We start from the raw sequence: 19,769 nt of genomic DNA on the forward strand, positions 1-19,769 counted from the left end.
CTCTCATTACTTATACGCGGTCGTCTATCTCCTCTTTCTCTTGCATTTCTCTCTTCCATCCCTCTCTCTCTTTGCCTGTCTCTCTCTTTCTTTTTCCTTTCCCTCTCGTGCCACTTTTCTCCGTCTCTCATATGATCTCGCTTTCCATCTCGCCCCTCTCCCGTTCCCTCTCCTGTCCTCTCTGGGTAGATGTAGATGATGTAGATGGGGTGGGGATGTCCTCTGAGTGTCATCTGTCAGTGTTGATTTGTGGCTGCCCCGTGGAGAGGATTAATGAGGGTTGGGATGGGTGAGGGTTGCCAGATCTGTAGGGCCATTTCTGGTTAATGAAAGCCACATGTCAAACAGACTATTAACAATACATTGAAAAGTGTCTAAAAAGCTGGATTTTATATCAGTATTAAACCTGCCAATCTTAATCACTATCCTATATACATGGATTTGTATTGGTAAGATTCTTTTGTTTCACATAAGTGAAATGCAAAGTGCCCTAAGTATTCTGTAACCAATCAATACATCGACTAGGATATAAAACCTCGCAATCTAAATGTCTACTTATCTTATCTTGAATAATCTCACATTCGCTCTTCGAAGAGGAAGGCTGGGTCAAAGCTACTATCAATCTTATATACAGGGATTTGCATGATTTAAGATGCATTATCTTTGCATACTGCAAAGTACCCTGCCTAAATAATTTACAATCACAAAACTGTACCTGGCTCGATGTACATAATAAATCTCTTCTAGGGGTGAAGGTGAACAAGGACTGACGTTGTGTTAGTAAGTCATTTTATATTTGCTTCTTGCCAGGGAATATTAGCAGGTTGATTAAGCTCTCCGACATCGTTAAAATGTTTAGCTCAGTGTAACATTTCCATTCCGTCAAATCCATTTTTCTTGTGTCGAGGAAGCATCTCAGGCAGAGTTAGATTCTAGGTGGTGAAAGAAATTCAGCAGCAGGCCCATCTTGTTTACACACTACGTCCAGCACGTTGATGACGAGCGGTGGCGGGCCTTGCATACGGAAAACAGAAGCAATGCCTCACATCTCCAGGGGCAACAGATTGTCCCCTTTATTAAAGCCCACAAAAATGGCAGGAGCGTTTGCCAGGCTAATCGGACCAGCAATCTTTCTACCCATGTCATTCTGTACTGTATCAGCCGTTATAAATCAGGTAGGGTTAGACCCATCGCTCCTCTGTGTGTGTGTGCTGTGCCATTTAGCGAGGCGTCATCCCCGGAGCCGCGCTTCAGTGGTCCTTCAGCCAAACAACACGCTCCATCTGTTGCGTAGCGCCTGTGTCCAGGTGCATCGTCCTGTCTGAGTGCCTAAACACTGACCCCATCAGGTGGATTCCTCTTCAACTATGTCTCCTCAAACTGCCCATCTAAGTTGGCTTTCACACCTGGTTCAATTGGAGGTCATGTTAGATTCAGGGTGTGTTTAGGGCTGTGGTGGTCACAGAAGTTCATCAGCCAGTGACTGTCAAGCAAATAACTTCCGGTCTCACGGTAATTGACCGTTAGTTAACATAAACACATTTAGCATCTCCTGGCTTCCACACATATCCTACAAGCCACTGATGCAGACCTTTGGAACATCAGCATTTTAGAAAGTCTAATAAATCAATTTAATATAGCCTACACCTTCACAATAAATCCATTATTTATTTTAGACAGGTCTAAAGAAACATGAAGAAAATGTAGTCTATTTCAGAAGAACAGAATAACATACTCTGAGTTGTCCTTATGTTAGGTACTGATCTGGCTATGCCATATGGCTGTGGGCTACACTAGTTCCATTTAGCAGACAAGATTTGCTTAGAATTCTGTGGCATTATTTTGTAGTATGAAGAATACAATTGAATAAAATAGAAAGGATATTTTCCCCCAACGATTTGAGGGAGTGCGCACATGCGGCTATTCTGTGTTGAGCGCTTAACAACAAAACAGGTACTCCTATATGCTTAATTTTGTGTTATTTATGTAACTTTAGTCATGATACAAATGTTGGGCTATATGTTTTGATTTTCAATACATTCTAAGGCTGCATGATGTGACTCTAATGATTTGAAAAAAGTTGCATGAAAGGCACAAGCTCTTATTTTTTGGACAGGCTGCACATACTTCATCAGTCTCTCATTCACAATTTGACAAGCACTTGGTAATGCCTCGAATTTCCCGACGGCATCCCCTTTCTGTGGCCGTAATGCCCCCTAAAAAAATCCATGCCTTTTTCGGCCAGTGGCTGTTGTGCCTTTGGGCTGAATATAATAATGATAATAATTACCTTCTACCTGCGTGCTGTTTGCACCCCTCACTCACGTGGCTCTCCATCACGTGATCGGGTCTTTCTCACAGGCTACAAGTGAAAACGGACACATCCTGGACGGAACTGCGCACGTCCTTATCCAATTTCGAGGCAAATATTGAAGGTATTGGAAGAACTGTCCACATTTACTTTTAGTCAGTCAACAAGATGAGTAGGCCTACCAAACAGCAAAACCACTAGCCTGTCAACCTACTATCCCCCATAGTTGAAAAGTTGACATATTCTGTATGAGAACTAAATATTCCAAACGTAGTCTGGCACAGTTGTGGGATGTGATAGATGCCCAATTTACTACAACAACTAGCATCAAAAAACCTTTTTACGTAATGAGGCTGACGCAACAGATCAGAACGTTTAGCTTAAAATGTTGATCAACTATTAGGCTACATCTTCACATTATAAGCACAGCAATGCGCACACGGCAGTAGGCTATTGGCGCGAATGTACCATTAGTCGCAAATGCGATTATGCATGTAATGCTTTTATCATAAAGGTGCATTTTTATGGTGAAAATAATCTACCCCAAACTTCAAACACGCGCTACGTATGTATGCCAATTAGGCTGATGGGATCCTCCTCTTTTTAACAGAGGCCATCACTCTGTTTTCTCACACAATTGCATAACCTATAGGAATGTTGCGCAACATGAGCTCATGGGCTCACATGGAGTGTTTAATTAGATTTTCGATTACATTTGCATTGATGTCAGAGTGATTAGAGGGACAATAGAATGAATAATATCAGGCAGTTAGCAAGCTTGGTAGGCTACTAATGACCATAAGCAGCATCAGAGCTTGGAGAAGCCTAATTACCGTAACTAAAAAGTCACGTGGAATTTGACAGTCTTCATAACTTGTGACCGCAGGTGGCGGTAATGCGGTCACCGTAACAGCCCTATGTGTGTTCAGCCATGTCCGGTCAACTGTACTTCATACCCATACTGACTTCCATGGACCATTTAAGGTGGATATCTGTCAAACCTGGATAATTTGAAAGGGGTTGTTTGTTTTGTTTGAACAGGTGTGATAGGATTTTTATGACAAAATGAGAAGAAAGAAAAGGCAACCTAGTTTGCCAATACAAAAAGGTGTTAGATTCGCAGCTGGTGTGAAAGTAATTCACACCAATTCAGAGAAGTGGACCGATATCGTATCATTTTGCCCCAGTGCACAAGGCATTGGGTTACCTTTTCAGTTGATATGACAACTCAACCAATGATAAACCTCTGTTCATCAAGTAATTTGCAATGATGACAGGGAGCATATTCACTCCAAAACTTGTATCCATTCTATTGACATCAAACAGTTGTGAGATAGTGGCAGATAAACAATTCCACAGAATCAGATGCGTTGATAAAATTTCACATAGCATAATGAATGGGAATAGTTGCTTTATTTGACATTATTTAATTTACGTGACAACACTTCTAGCGATGCCCTTGCTTGCGCATCCAATTTGTAGTTCAAATGTAATCATGTGAATCAAATCCAGGCAAGTTGAAAAAAAGTAAATACAGTGCATTCTGAAAGTATTCAGACCCCTTGATTTTCCACTTTGTTACATTACAGCCTTATTCTAAAATTGATTAAATAAATTTCCCTCATCAATCTACAAACAATACCTCATAAGTACAAAGCAAAAATAAGTACAAGCAAAAATAAGAAATTTCTGCAAATGTATATAAAGAAAAAAAATGAAATATCACATTAACATAAGCACCTTTGGCAGTGATTACAGCCTACAGTCTTCTTGGGTATGACGCCACAAGCTGGGCGCACCTGTATTTGGGGAATTTCTTCCATTCTTCTCTGCAGATTCTATCAAGCTCTGTCAGGTTGGATTGGGAGCGCCACTGCACAGCTATTTTCTGGTCTCTCCAAAAATGTTAGATCGTGTTCAAGTCAAGGACATTCAGAGACTTGTCCCGAAGCCACTCCTGCGTTGTCTTGGATGTGTGCTTAGGGTCGTTGTCCTGTTGGAAGGTGAACCTTCGCCGCAGTCTGAGCTCCTGAGTTCTCTGGAGTAGGTTTTCATCAATGATCTCTGTACTTCACTCCGTTCATCTTTCCCTCGAATCTGACTAGTCTCCCAGTCCCCCCAGCATGATGCTGCCACCACCATGCTTCACCGTAGAGATGGTGCCATGTTTCCTCCAGACGTGACGCTTGGCATTCAGGTCAAAGAGTTCAATCTTGGTTTCATCAGACCAGAGAATCTTGTTTCTCATTGTCTGAGAGTCCTTTAGGTGTCATGTGCCTTTTACTGAGGAGTGGCTTCCATCTGGCCACTCTACCATAAAGGCCTGATTGGTGGAGTGCTGCAGAGATGGTTGTACTTCTGGAAGGTTCTCCCATCTCCACAGAAGAACTCTGGAGCTCTGTCAGAGTGCCCATCGGGTTCTTGCTCACCTCCCAGACCAAGGCCCTTCCCCCCCCGATTGCTCAGTTTGGCCAGACGGCCAGCTCTAGGAAGAGTCATGGTGGTTCCAAACTTCTTCCATTTAAGAATGATGGAGGCCACTGTGTTCTTGGGGACCTTCAATGCTGCAGACATTTTTTGGTACCCTTTCCCAGATCTGTGCCTCAACACAATCCTGTCTCGGAGCTCTACGGACAATTCCTTCGACCTCATGGCTTGGTTTTTGCTCTGACATGCACTGTCAACTGTGGGACCTTATATAGATAGGTGTGTGCCTTTCTAAATCATGTACAATCAATTGAATTTACCACAGGTGCACTTCAATCAAGTTGTAGAAACATCTCAAGGATGATCAATGGAAACATGATGCGCCTGAGCAAAATGTAAAGTCTCAAAGCAAATGGTCTGAATACTTATGTAACTAAGGTATTTCAGTATTTATGTTTAATAAACTTGCTAAAATGTCTAAAAAGCTGTTTTTGCTTTGTCATTAAGGGGTATTGTGTGTAAATTGATAAGGAAAAACCTTAATTTAATACATTTTACAATAAGGCTGTAACGTAACAAAATATGGAAAAAGTGAAGGGGTCTGAATACTTTTCCCAAATGCACTGTATATGTCAGTTCTCGAAGTCCTGTCTTGTTAATTGTCTATAGCAATTGCATGCCTTTTTTTCTCATGAGTCCAGTGATGTCAGTTAGATGCTTAGGTAAAAAAACTTAGCCTGCGCATTTGATTTACATTCAGATGTGTGGCTGCTGTGTATCTGGGAGTATTAGACGTCTGCACATCATTAGTCCACATGCATTAAATGTACCCTGTCAGATGCACATACGTACACAGTAAGTAAGCATTTCACTTTAAGGTCTACACCTGTTGTATTCGGCGCACGTGACAAAATAAACTTTGATTTAATATGACATGAATTCGAACATATGGTTATTGTGTGATTTACAGAAGATTGAATCATACTCTGCCACTTGTATGTATTTGAATGTGGTGTGTGAGAGAGAGACAGACTGTGAGTGTTTCTGTATGTTTGAGAGCACGTGAAAGAGGGAGAGAGGGAATAGGAGAGACCAACAATCTGGTGGTCACACTGACAGTTCCAATGTGCGCCAGAGGAAAATATACCACACAGGAGGGCAGGTGATAGCTCCTGTCACGCCCACCTGTTCCTGCGCTCCGGCGCAGATGCTGCCCGTATCCATGGAAACTATCTCCTCAGCTCAGCCATGCTTTGCGGATTCTCCTCTCCGTCAAACTTTCATCCTGGCACATCAGGAGGAGAATTTTTTTTTTTAAACGGGCCGTCTATCCAAATACCTTGAAGGGTAAACTCTCAAATCCAGCTAAGCTGAGGTTTACAAAGCAGCTCTGTGCTTTCATTCACACTCCATTTGCGTTTCTCCAGTTCTCGGTCTTGGCTCTCTTGGTCTTTTTCTTTCTAGCTCCGAGACAGCCCTCATTGGCCAAGCCTCCGACGTCTCTTTATGTCTTTATTTTTCTCACTCATTTCTATGTTTTTAACTGATTGTTTTGCAACTTTGTTTGCATAGTCCCAGGGCAGGTAATATTTTAAGTAAATTATTACCATTGGTTGAACATTTTACTTGGATGGGAAGATAAACAGCCAGAACTAAATCATTTGGAATGTGATTAAAGAAATACTTTGCATATTTCCCTGGGAGCAAGTTACGACAAAACTGTTTTCTCATTGCCCCTCGGGCTGTGTTTGACAAGCTGCCACATTCTGGCACACTCTGTCTCCCCTTCTGGTGAGATCTATGACTCTACGGTAAATTAACGTTCTGATCCAAATACTCTTTACCGGCATAACTGTGACAGGTGAACGCTGCCAGGGCAATTACAAGTAATAATGGAACAAAGAGGAGGCTGGTGGGAGGAACTATAGGAGGACGGCTCCTTGTAATGGCTGGAATGGAATCAATGGAATGGTACCAAACACATCAAACAACGTGTTGGACTCCGTTCCATTGATTCCATTTCAGCCATTACAATGAGCCCGTCCTCCTATACCTCCTCCCACCAGCCTCATCTGATGGAACAGCGTTACAAAAGCTCTCCCAGCTAGCACATTTAGTTCCTTGCAAGTTGTGAAAACGTATGTTTTTGGTTTCACATTGGTTGTGGGAACAAAGCCATATGTTTCCTGACTGGTAAAACTGCATTTAAAAAAAAAAAGGTTCTGAGAACAGAAGTGAACATTTTGCCTTTTCTGGGGATATTTACTTTTACGTTACAGGTAGGTTCTGAGAACGTTTTTCTCTGGCTCCTTGAAAGTTTTCCTGTAAGGTTTTCTTAATGCTCTGAGAAAGGAAATGGGAGTTTTATTTTTTGTAACTTCCTTAAAACTTTCACTGAATATTTCAATAAGACTTTTTTTTTTTTAACTGCTTGCTCATTTTGGGTGAACTTCTTCTTTTTTTTTACACCAAGCACAGATAGGACACATGGAAATTAATTTCCTTAGAAATTAAATCATGCAAGCACATTTATTTTTTGCTGTGACATGGCATCAGTGAGATTTCAACCTATAATCTTCTTAAGATCAGGTGTGGCCAATTAGTGGGTGCAGCCAACACACTTGGACACACTTAACAAGAAAGAAAGAGTTGTGTGATGCTGAGAAGGGAATGCATATGCTTTTAAATAACATTCTTATAATGTTCTCCGAATGTTCAAGTTTTCTGTTTTTTCTGGAAAGTTCTTAATGTTCTTGGAACAATTTGAGAACATTACTTGAAATAGAACCATGATGAAACCTGTAGGAAACGTTATGCTGAAGTACTGAAATTCTCACAGAAGAACATTGTTTCTTAACGTTCTCTGAACTATTTGAAAACATTTTCAATGTCAAACCAGTTGGAGATTGTTCCTAGAACATTACCAAAATTGAAATTAAAATATCACTATGTTTGAACTTTTAGGAAACATTCTGTTAAAGTAATGAAATACCAAGAAAATAATGTATTTTTGTCAAATTCTTTAAAATGTGTTGAGAATGTTCCGAAGCCAAGTAACTATCCTCCACCATTCCCAGAAAGATGTGTGAAGGTTGTATGTAAAAAAAAAAACATAGGACAACCAAGCTTTTACCAAGTTCTAAGAAACATATGGTTCTCAGAATATTATATGCTAGCTGGGCTCTATTTCTATGTTTAAATGTCTTTCTAACAGTATCGCTCTTAATCTCTCTCTCTCTCAATCCCCTTCTCTTGCCTTCCAGTCTAACAAACCGACACAATCTCCAGCTGTGATTTGCTAAACGCCGCTGGGGGGGTAAACACGACGGATGAGACAGCCAAAGCACCACTAAGTAATTCCACACTGGAAGTCTCCATGCTGTTTGAATTAGGGGAGCTCTCTGCCTCCACTGCAACTCAAAGAGCCAGAGAAACCAGGCTTATTTTTCTGCCTTTTAATGGGACTTAATGGGACTGCTGGCTCAGATATAGAGCGCTGCTTGCAAATCATTTCATCAAATGACGTTGTTTCCTTTTACCATCAGCCTTATACCATTCCAGAGGCCCTGGGGCTTGGACAGGCTACAACCGGAAAAACACAACAGGAAAACAACACTGGGATATTGTCCACAAGGCTAGCATATTGAAAGAATGATTCATTTTAAACTGTGGATTCTGACCAATTAAGAGTGGTTCCCATTGGTTTCCTAATCTCTTGAAGCGGTGATTGGTGGAGGGATTCTGAGAGGACACTGATGGTACGGTCTTATTTTGACCAACAACGAAAAGTTTAGGCTCCTGGTGAGGGAGGGTGAGTGCAGCGAAGATCATGTGAGAACTGAGCATCCCTCAACAATGGACTGGGATAAAGCCGAGGAGCCAGCCATCCCTCTTCTCTCTCCTTCTCCCTCTAATTCTCTCTCCCACCCACCACCACTCCGCCCCCAGCCTGGTCAGCTTAGCCTGTGAATTGATTCCCAGTTGCTCGGGAGACAAACGACTGTTTGACACAGTCAATAAACTCAGATGGCGGTCATACGGGGCCGATACCCAAAATAGCCCTATAAAACAGTGGCCAAGAAGAACAAAAAGTCAGGACAAATGATGTTTCGCAGGAAATACCTTTGTGTCAGAAATGTCCTGAGCCATTTCCCTTATAAAGTCAAAGAGGGGCCACTGGCTAGACCTCTTGCTTAAGTTTGGGACTTTTAATAAAAAATGTTGTCGTACCCATGTGGGAACTGGGGGAGTGGAATACAGGAAACTGGCTGGGGCTGGGCACGGTGCGAGGTGGTTCCCAACAGGGCAGTTATACCACCTACATTCTAACATTCAAGTTCACGTAATGTCCTCTGTCTCAGAAACTACGAGCCACACTTCCACATTATCACATTTCCACATTTACGTCTGTGCAGCAAGTCAAATAAAATGAAAGAGGCCATGTTAGTATATGACCAAATAGAGGAAGTCAAAACTAAAATCTATGGATAATGATGAATTCTGATCATTCAGTGCGCTTTCATGTACCTTCTTCAGTGTGTCCCGAGGCTAAGAAGAAAAAGTAACGGAACCACAAAGTACTGGCAACAGAAATGCATGTGTCTGCATGTGTCAAAGGAAACAGACAATACATTCCCCATTACAATTAAACTAGCACCAATCAAGCATCCCCATCGACACATTTCTTTCAATCAATACATGGATTTTACACCCAACTAGAGACAGTTACTTTCTGGGTTAATTCCAAAAGAAATAATTATATGGTGTGAGAAAATGCAAATGACAGCACAAGTCAACACCTGAACTAGCCAATTATCGAATCGAAGCAACATCCATTAACAGTAGTCTCAAACTTCATATTGGAGATATTGATTGCTTGGTGGCGGTTCAGTGAAGGGCGCTAGCCAGGGAGCACTTAATTAGTTACAGATTTGAAATAACAATGAAGCGCTCGAGTACTTAATAAGGTTAGCTGTATGCCAAGCGGAGTTGCCTCTGTTAAAGTTTCCCGCAACTTTCCATTGCTATTTGGTGGGGAGGTGCCCAACTTAGTGTGTGTGTGTGTGTGTGTGTGTGTGTGTGTGTGTGTGTGTGTGTGTGTGTGTGATAGAGAGTTTTCAGGTTCATGTTCTGTCAGCATTTCCTGGACGCCTCTACTCCTCTCCTAGACTTTAGCGCCCGTGGAGGCACCTTTAATGGTCTCGGCGGCAGCAAGGCGATGCCAGCTGAACTTTCTGCACGTCTGAGAAGAAACCGCGAGGCTCCTCACACCTGCAGTCACAGTCCCAGACACATCATATCTTTATGGGAAGAATTGTGGTAGGTTGTGGTGTCAGAATGTGCACAGGGTGTTCCCCTGCTGCCATGTGGATAGGACCACTGACACACACGGAGCTAAAGCGGAGGGGTGGACTCGTTATGATTCATCCATAGCCCAACAAAGCAGAGAGCACTATTCTATTCCCACACTATATGATTCAATATTTTAACCCTTTCAACACCATTATATTTTAACACTTGCCATCTCTCGGTCCAACGTCTTCTTACTATTTGCAATCTCTCTCACTATCCTGTTTCCTCCAATATACTGTATTTTTCAAAGACCTATCGCTTTGCTTGTGCACACCCGCTCTTTTTCACTCTCTCTAACTCCCTCTACACTTCTTACCTGCCATGATTTATTGTTCCCCACGCTGAAATCGGGGAGGGGACTGAGGACTTGTCTCCATCCGTTAGTATGTTAGTACGTTAGTGCATTAGTCACAAGTGACATCTGAGACAGCACTGGCCCGATTTTGACGGGTGGGTGAATGATGGGTGAATGATGTGTGGAGATCCGGCATTTACAAAATGACGCCGATCGGCCAGATGGTGGCGCTATGACAAGAGATTGAAAATGCAAACTTTAAAAGGTCACACCCCTCACCCTGTTTGACCTAAAGTCGTGAAATTCGGTACGTAGGTCCCTCTCCTCACAAGGAAACAATGTGCCTTGGATCCGTAAGGTCCGCCATGATGGATTTTTAGCCATTTCTATTTCCTCTTCCTACATTGTCATGCTGTCGGTTAAATGCGTGTTAACAGATGTCCGTTTTCCTCTCTCTTAATGTGTTATGTGTTAATTGACATTGTGGCAAGTTAACAACTTTTTTCCTTCTCGCTCTGCCAGTTCCATGCATTAATACGCGTTTGGTAACATTGTAGGTCCATCTGTTTATTGACTCACTAGGTCAATAAAACTTCAGCTCATATATTATCATTCAATCTATTGGATTTAAACTGCGCATGTGCACTTAGTCCGACATCTGGTAATTGAGACGTCACGTGTCGAGATAATTAGTGAAAAGAGAATGAAAAGAGTGGTTGCAAATGAAAACAGCATACACATGTGGTCTTGAAATAAGGACCAACTGGGAATGACTGCTCTCTCCAGATTACTGAAATAATGGAATCAAATTACCATTACAGCCAAACAGCAATTGGTCAGGCCACTTATTTTCACATTCTACACATATGGCTTTAATGTGCGGACATTGACATTCAGGCAAATCTACTGTAAGCTGGGTTTGTGACCGATTGGGAGCTATTTTCTCAGGTTTTTGATAAAACCATGTCAACATGTATGCATCTGTATGCAATTGTAAGAAGAAAAAAAAACGTTATCAAGATGAGAACAAGGCTTAAACAGTCACCCAGATTAAGACAGAGGGTGTCCAGAAGACTTTAGGTAGAAAAAGGACAGAGGTCAGATGGACAGAGATTGGACTGGGAGCTCACCTCGGGCACTCTGGCTTATGTCACTGATGAGGTCATCATACTGGACCGGTCCAGTCTTCTCATTGAAGACCTTGTCTGCTGTGGTGATGTTGTCCAGCTGCAGCTGCGTGTACAACCCCTCTGCCGTAAAGTAGTATGGCCGGTCGTCGTCTTTGTTGTCGCTGAACATGAGCATGGCGTGCCTGTGCCAGCCAAAATGGCGATGCAGGCGCACCCCAAACTCGCCCAGCTTCTTGTGTGTGGGGCCCGTGTTGGTGATGGACGTGTACATGTTGAAGCCGATGGCCGCTGCCCCGGCCGTCACCATGGGAACGTCCCAGTGGGTGGTGAAGCGGCCCACAGGAGACGAAGCGTAGTCGCAGCCAGGCCCGATGAAGGCCCACGGGTCGTAGGAGAACTTGAGGTCCACGGCCACCAATGGCGCCACTGAGTCGGAGCAGACTCCGTCTTTGCTTTCGCTGCTGTCGTAGACGATGCGGAGGCGGTGGCCCGGCAGCAGGGTGGGTTCGTCATTGACTCGCTCCAGAGCTCTGATCAGAGCGGGTCCCACGCGAGGCCAGGCCCACGGGTATTCAGTGTTGTGCAAAGGCAGGATAGCAGCCAGTGTTACATTCTGGGGCTCCGAAAGTCCATTGAACGACAGTTCGAGTTGGAGCGGTTCGGTCCTGAGGAGCGGGAAAACCAAAAACAGCAGAGAAACTCCCAGTCGGCCCTGCCACCACCAGGTTCTCGTCTTCTGCATTGCTGGGTTGGGCTCAGGCATCACCATCAACCACAGGGGGGCTGGCAGGAACAAACACACAGAGTGCGTGAGGTGGCCTGTTAGTAATGATTTACAACATTATGACACCAGCCCCAACCCCCAGAGGCATTTGTGGCCTTCTGGTTTGAATGATTCTTCGATTCTGGTCAATTCTGCAGTAGGATTTTGAATAACCACTAGATAAGACTATCAAAGTAGTGTTGAATTTATTCTATGTCAAATATCGTGGAATTTGGATGGATGGCAGACTGACAGAATAAGGGAAAAAAATAAGGGAAGTATCATGATATTAACAGGTTCTAATCTACTTATTTGGTGTGTGTGGATAAGACACATGCTATGATAAAGTTTGGCATTTGACTGGTTGTGAGTGAGGATGGCTACTAGATCTGTCACTGTATACTTCACTTTGAACATCTTATCTAGTAATTGCATAACAGTTACTTTCTTACTTGAGACACAAAAAAAAAGTATAACCCCGTAGTCAACCAGTGATGTATTTGTGAGCGTGAAGCCAAAACTAACCGAGCTGTCAGCGAAGTGCGTCATCTTTGCAAACAAATAGGCTACTCCAAGTGTTTTTATCAAATTACCTATTGCATGGATCATCAACTAGATTCAGCCGTGGGCCAATCATTTTTTAGATGGTCAGGAAGTCAGAACTTAATTACAAATAATTTGTAGACTGCAAATTGACCGCAAGAAGCCCAAACAGATATAACATTTGACCAAAACATACAGTGAGGGAAAAAAGTATTTGATCCCCTGCTGATTTTGTACGTTTGCCCACTGACAAAGAAATGATCAGTCTATAATTTTAATGGTAGGTTTATTTGAACAGTGAGAGACAGAATAACAACAAAAAAATCCAGAAAAACGCATGTCAAAAATGTTATAAATTGATTTGCATTTTAATGAGGGAAATAAGTATTTGACCCCCTCTCAATCAGAAAGATTTCTGGCTCCCAGGTGTCTTTTATACAGGTAACAAGCTGAGATTAGGAGCACACTCTTAAAGGGAGTGCTCCTAATCTCAGCTTGTTACCTGTATAAAAGACACCTGTCCACAGAAGCAATCAATCAATCAGATTCCAAACTCTCCACCATAGCCAAGACCAAAAAGCTCTCCAAGGATGTCAGGGACAAGATTGTAGACCTACACAAGGCTGGAATGGGCTACAAGACCATCGCCAAGCAGCTTGGTGAGAAGGTGACAACAGTTGGTGCGATTATTCACAAATGGAAGAAACACAAAAGAACTGTCAATCTCCCTCGGCCTGGGGCTTCATGCAAGATCTCACCTCGTGGAGTTGCAATGATCATGAGAACGATGAGGAATCAGCCCAGAACTACACAGGATCTTGTCAATGATCTCAAGGCAGCTGGGACCATAGTCACCAAGAAAACAATTGGTAACACACTACGCCGCGAAGGACTGAAATCCTGCAGCGCCCGCAAGGTCCCCCTGCTCAAGACAGCACATATACATGCCCGTCTGAAGTTTGCCAATGAACATCTGAATGATTCAGAGGACAACTGGGTGAAAGTGTTGTGGTCAGATGAGACCAAAATGGAGCTCTTTGGCATCAACTCAACTCGCCGTGTTTGGAGGAGGAGGAATGCTGCCTATGACCCCAAGAACACCATCCCCACCGTCAAACATGGAGGTGGAAACATTATGCTTTGGGAGTGTTTTTCTGCTAAGGGTACAGGACAACTTCACTGCATCAAAGGGACAATGGACAGGGCCATGTACTGTCAAATCTTTCAATGCCAGGGCATTGAAAATGGGTCGTGAATGGGTATTCCAGCATGACAATGACCCAAAACACACGGCCAACGCAACAAAGGAGTGGCTCAAGAAGAAGCACATTAAGGTCCTGGAGTGGCCTAGCCAGTCTCCAGACCTTAATCCCATAGAAAATCTGTGGAGGGAGCTGAAGGTTCGAGTTGCTAAACGTCAGCCTTGAAACCTTAATGACTTGGAGAAGATCTGCAAAGAGGAGTGGGACAAAACCCCTCCTGAGATGTGTGCAAACCTGGTGGCCAACTACAAGAAACGTCTGACCTCTGTGATTGCCAACAAGGGTTTTGCCACCAAGTACTAAGTCATGTTTTGCAGAGGGGTCAAATACTTATTTCCCTCATTAAAATGCAAATCATTTAATAACATTTTTGACATGCGTTTTTCTGGATGTTTTTGTTGTTATTCTGTCTCTCACTGTTCAAATAAACCTACCATTAAACTTATAGACTAATCATTTCTTTGTCAGTGGGCAAAGTACAAAATCAGCAGGGGATCAAATACTTTTTTCCCCTCACTGTAATAATTTCAAACTTTGCTTACGTTTGTATATGATCGCATATATTTTTTATTTAACCTTTATTTGATCAGGGAGTCATACTGAGACCAGGGTATATTTTACAGATGAGCCCTGAATTACAGAAAATACACACATAAAAATATAAATACAAAATGCAAGCAGAGAGAAAAACATGGTCATAAAAAATAAAACATTCACCAGTAAAAAGATCCTCAATCAGCTTTCTTATTTCTGAATATCTCTATTATGCGTGGGTATACTTTGGAGCGGATTACCAAAATTAATATCACTTGGAGCTGATTTGCTGGTGTTTAAATAGTCTTTTATGTCCAACAAATAAAAACAAATAAAAAATAAAACCTTTTTATTTTTTGCATTTTTTGCGCAGAAAACTTGGGGGGGAAAATAAAATAACCCCGCGGTCTGCCAAGTATTGCTTTAAACTTTACAGGATTAGCCTACATTTAATTAAAAGTACATTTTACCTCAATTTCGATGGTTATGTCTCGCCATTTTGTGTATCTCTTCCACAGATTGTCTCTGGACAGCCTATCGAGTTTCTTGGTTGATGGTCTCCCGGTGGCTCTCCCAGCAACTCTCCTGTCAATGGAAGATGCGAAGCTGTAAAGACTTTGCGCCTCATGAGAGAGACATCTCGTTGCGCACCACTCGCACTAGAGTGCAAATCATTGATCTCCTAACTCCTTCAATTCAGGTTGAACTGTAGAATTGAACTGTTGTCTTCTTGAATTGACTAGTTTTTTTAAACGCAGAAACCGTTTATATAAGAGCTCTCTATGTATGCCAGGAGCGTCTGCCAAGTAGACAAGGCTATGCGCTAAATGGGCAACACTAGGCTGTAGGAAAACGTACTCTTAGCTCTGGCTGATATTTGGGATCATTAATAACACAATAGTTAGGTGAATATCTGCAGCAGGCGACTGACTTATATCTTAATGTCTATCACGTTCGTTATTTAGAATCTGAAGCCACTGCTTCTTAGACTAAATTCCAACACATTGTTTTGCTGTTCCTGTGAAGGCTGCGATTTTACTAGTCGCCTTGTTGGTTCCATTGAAGAAAAAAGTAAAAAGTCGACATCAGCTAAACATCCAAAGTTAATCGAAGACGACCGATGAACCGAGCTGTCATTCTTTGAGGTGCGTGCAGCGGTTTCCTCTCTCCGCACATCGCCAACATTGAACTCAACTCAATCACACAGCAGCACACAAGGATCGATCTCTCTCTCGCGCTGATGAATACGCAAGCGCTGGGGAGCTCTGGTCACAAGGGTAACCAGTGTGTGTGTGCGGCAGTGTGATATATTTGCTTTTGTGCACAGGGTTGGGAAGGGGGAGGCATATACCATTACATTACCATGTGTCATCAATAACAACAAATGTGTGCTGAATGGTTGGATGGGGAGCTGTGTCATTGCCTGCTAATTTATGCCAAAACGAACCTAAACATTATGTTTGAGCGTGTGTGCATAAGGAAATGTATGCGTCATTGTGTGCGTGTGTGTGTGTGTGTATTCCCAAATGCATGTAAGGTAATAGTTTGGATATCAGGGCTGGTGATCTGATTTCCAGATAAATGCTTGATTGGTTGAGCTTGGTCGATGTGCACATCTGGAACCATTGTTCCTCAATCTGAGTACGCCAGCTGAGTTAGACCTTTGCAAAATATGCATTGTAAGGTTAACTGTGATTGCATATGGTGATCCAGTCACTCCTATTATGACCGGATACTATTGTAGGCTACTGTTCGTGACTTCTTCAAATGGACTCATATCAACAAAATGTATTGAACAATTGCCTACTACCGACTGTCACTAAGCTAGGCTAAAAGCTCTTAAGAGTGAACCAAGGTAGAGCGGAATTTCTGCCCAACCCACACTGACCTCCTGCATTTTAATCACATGCTCCTCTTCCTTTTCATTGTTCCACGTTTTTTTCCCCTCTTCCTCTCAATTAGTGTGCTATTTTTGTACGTCCATTAAGCTTTTATTGCCACTTAGTCCCTCTCCCCCTCTCTTGTCTTCACTGCACTTTGTTTAATTTCACCTTGCCCTATCCTGGATCTTACATCACTTGCAAGTGTGCTCTGCTCGCTGACAAACAACTTCCAGATCAATAAAGGGAAAACACAAGCGCTCGTTGGCTTCCCGGACGCACGGCGGCGGAAGAACGTGTGTATGCAGGGTGCCAAGTGCCATGGCGGCTCATAAATCACCCGCGGGACGTGTGCTGCCTTTACCTCCCACAGAGGAGTGAGGTCACCACGCTCCTCTTACCCCCACACGCGTTTCCCTTGGGTAACGTACGACCCTCCTCCACTGCTGTCCACCCATCTAGCCCCTTATCCTTCGGCCCAACCGTCCCAAGCCGCACTCCAATAAGGTTACAGGATACGGTTTCCAAAACAGGATGTGGCACAGTGGCGCACTCCCTCTCTTCCCTGTGCCTCTTCCTGGATATTATCTCCGAACACCCCCAACAGACCCTCCTCCCCCACACACATACTCATCCACCCCCCCCCCCCCCCCCTTCCCTCCCTCCCTCTTCCACTAGGCCTGTGCACTCAGGTCATTAGTCATCACACTGTTCTGACAATTATACACATGCTTCTCTCTCCCCTACACACACACACACACACACACACACACACACACACACACACACACACACACACACACACACACACGCACGATTAACTGGTGGAAGACCACAGAATACCTCAGGATAAATAAAGGTTAAATAAAGAAATAAAACATCATGACCCCAGAAGCCTCTTATGTAGCTATTGTACACACTAACGTACAGACATAGGACCAAAAAAAACCTCCACAATTCCTTCATGTTTTGCTTTACTCCCTCTCTTGATGACTCTTTCCCTGCACTCCCACTAGCATTTCTTGCCCAGAGCGTATCATGTGATGATGCCTCACCTCTCTGGGTCCTCTTCCCTTCTCTTTGGTCTCGGTCCCTTTGAACCTGCCGACTCACACTGTTCCAAAGCTGCTAATGGTCTCAATGAGTGAAATGGTGAGCCGAACACCGCTGTGGTGGCAGAAATTGATGTTGTTAGTGTGTGGTCGACACACACACATTTGTGGGTGTGTGTGGGTGTGAGAGAGTGCCTTGATCTTACCATAGAAGAAAACTATTAATTTCTGGCTACTTGCTTCAATGGTTCTGACATGATGCAGCTTCACTAATGAGGCTTTTCTTCACTACGTGTTTGTGTGTGTATGCCTGTGTGTTTGCCTGTGTGTGGGAGTAAGCTACAGTCTAGTAAAAATCATCAGCTGACACCACACAAAAAAACTATTTTTGTGGAGGTGCTGACTAACAGAGAGTAATCTGTATGAAAATAAAGAAAGACAGAGACTGTGCCCCCAACAATTTAATGGGTAATCCTAACCAACGTTACTTAAATTGTTGAGAGTATATACAGTACCAGTAAAAAAAAAATTGAACACCTACTCATTCAAGGGTTTTTTTTTATTTTGATTATTTTCTACATTGTAGAATAATAGTGAAGACATCAAAACTATGAAATAACACATATGGAATCATGTAGTAACCAAAAAAGTGTTAAACAAATCAAAATATATTTTGTTTTAGATTCTTCAAAGTAGCCACCCTTTGCCTTGATGACAACTTTGCACTCTTGGCATTCTCTGAACCAGCTTCATTAGGTAGTCACCTGGAATGCAATTCAATTAACCTCTCTGGGCTAGGCGGGACGAATTTGTCCCACCTACGCAACAGCCAGTGTAATCCAGTGGCGCGATTTTCAAATACCTTAGAAATGCTATTACTTCAATTTCTCAAACATATGACTATTTTACAGCATTTTAACCTGTTGGGGGTAGGGGGCAGTATTGACACGGCCGGATAAAAAACGTACCTGATTTAATCTGGTTACTACTCCTGCCCAGTAACTAGAATATGCATATAATTATTGGCTTTGGATAGAAAACACCCTAAAGTTTCTAAAACTGTTTGAATGGTGTCTGTGAGTATAACAGAACTCATATGGCAGGCAAAAACCTGAGAGGATTCTATATGGGAAGTGGCCTGTCTGACAAGTTGTTGTTCATCTGGGCTCTTTTTATTGAAGACTGAGGATCTTTGCTCTAACGTGACACTTCCTACGGCTCCCATAGGCTCTCAGAGCCCGGGAAAAAGCTGAACGATATCGAGGCAGCCTCTGGCTGAAACACATTATCGCTTTTGGCAAGTGGCCGATCAGAGTACTATGGGCTTAGGCGCGTGCCCGAGTCGACCCCATGCTTTATTTTCTTTCGTCTGTTTACCTAAATGCAGATTCCCGGTCGGAATATTATCGCTTTTTTACGAGAAAAATGGCATAAAAATGGATTTTAAACAGCGGTTGACATGCTTCGAAGTACGGTAATGGAATATTTAGAATTTTTTTGTCACGAAATGCGCCATGCTCGTAACCCTTATTTACCCTTTCGGATAGTGTCTTGAACGCACGAACATAACGCCGCTATTTGGATATAACTATGGATTATTTGGGACCAAACCAACATTTGTTATTGAAGTAGAAGTCCTGGGAGTGCATTCTGACGAAGAACACCAAAGGTAATAACATTTTTCTTATAGTAAATCTGACTTTGGTGAGTGCTAAACTTGCTGGGTGTCTAAATAGCTAGCCCTGTGATGCCGGGCTATCTACTGAGAATATTGCAAAATGTGCTTTCACCGAAAAGCTATTTTAAAATTGGACATATCGAGTGCATAGAGGAGTTCTGTATCTATAATTCTTAAAATAATTGTTATGCTTTTTGTGAACGTTTATCGTGAGTAATTTAATAAATTCACCGGAGGTTTGCGGGGGGTATGCTAGTTCTGAACGTCACATGCTAATGTAAAAAGCTGGTTTTTGATATAAATATGAACTTGATTGAACAAAACATGCATGTAGTTTATGCATCTAGTCTACATGCATCTAGTCTACAACCTCTCTTTCTTGCTGCCAGTGGATTCCAATTTTTCTCAATCGCAGCAATGATCAAATGCTGAAATACATTTACAGAACTTCTGATAATTTTCTTGCCTTCGTACCTGACTGTCGTCAGTGAATACAAAATTCACTGTTATGTATTCAGTTCACAGAATATATACATTGTTTT

At 42.7% G+C, this 19,769-nt stretch overlaps 1 protein-coding gene across 3 annotated transcripts in view; it reads right to left on the reverse strand.

The window, feature by feature from the left end:
• LOC106588322 (atrial natriuretic peptide receptor 1) overlaps window positions 1-16,782 on the reverse strand; it is a 112,095-nt gene extending 95,313 nt beyond the window's left edge. The window contains exons 1-3 of one of the 3 annotated variants that reach the window (XM_014177183.3): window positions 16,506-16,782; window positions 15,088-15,202; window positions 11,516-12,298 (exon numbers count right to left, since the gene is read on the reverse strand). In XM_014177183.3, coding sequence (XP_014032658.1) covers window positions 11,516-12,284 — 769 coding nt within the window. In that variant the 5' untranslated portion in view covers window positions 12,285-12,298; window positions 15,088-15,202; window positions 16,506-16,782. Of the gene's footprint in view, window positions 1-11,515; window positions 12,335-15,087; window positions 15,917-16,505 lie in introns of those variants that run through there. The other 2 variants (XM_014177184.3, XM_014177182.3) reach the window with 2 other exon arrangements.
• Window positions 16,783-19,769: the final 2,987 nt, after the last annotated feature.

Source organism: Salmo salar, chromosome 27, assembly GCF_965601325.2.
Source record: "Salmo salar chromosome 27, fSalSal1, whole genome shotgun sequence".
NCBI lineage: Eukaryota > Metazoa > Chordata > Actinopteri > Salmoniformes > Salmonidae > Salmo > Salmo salar.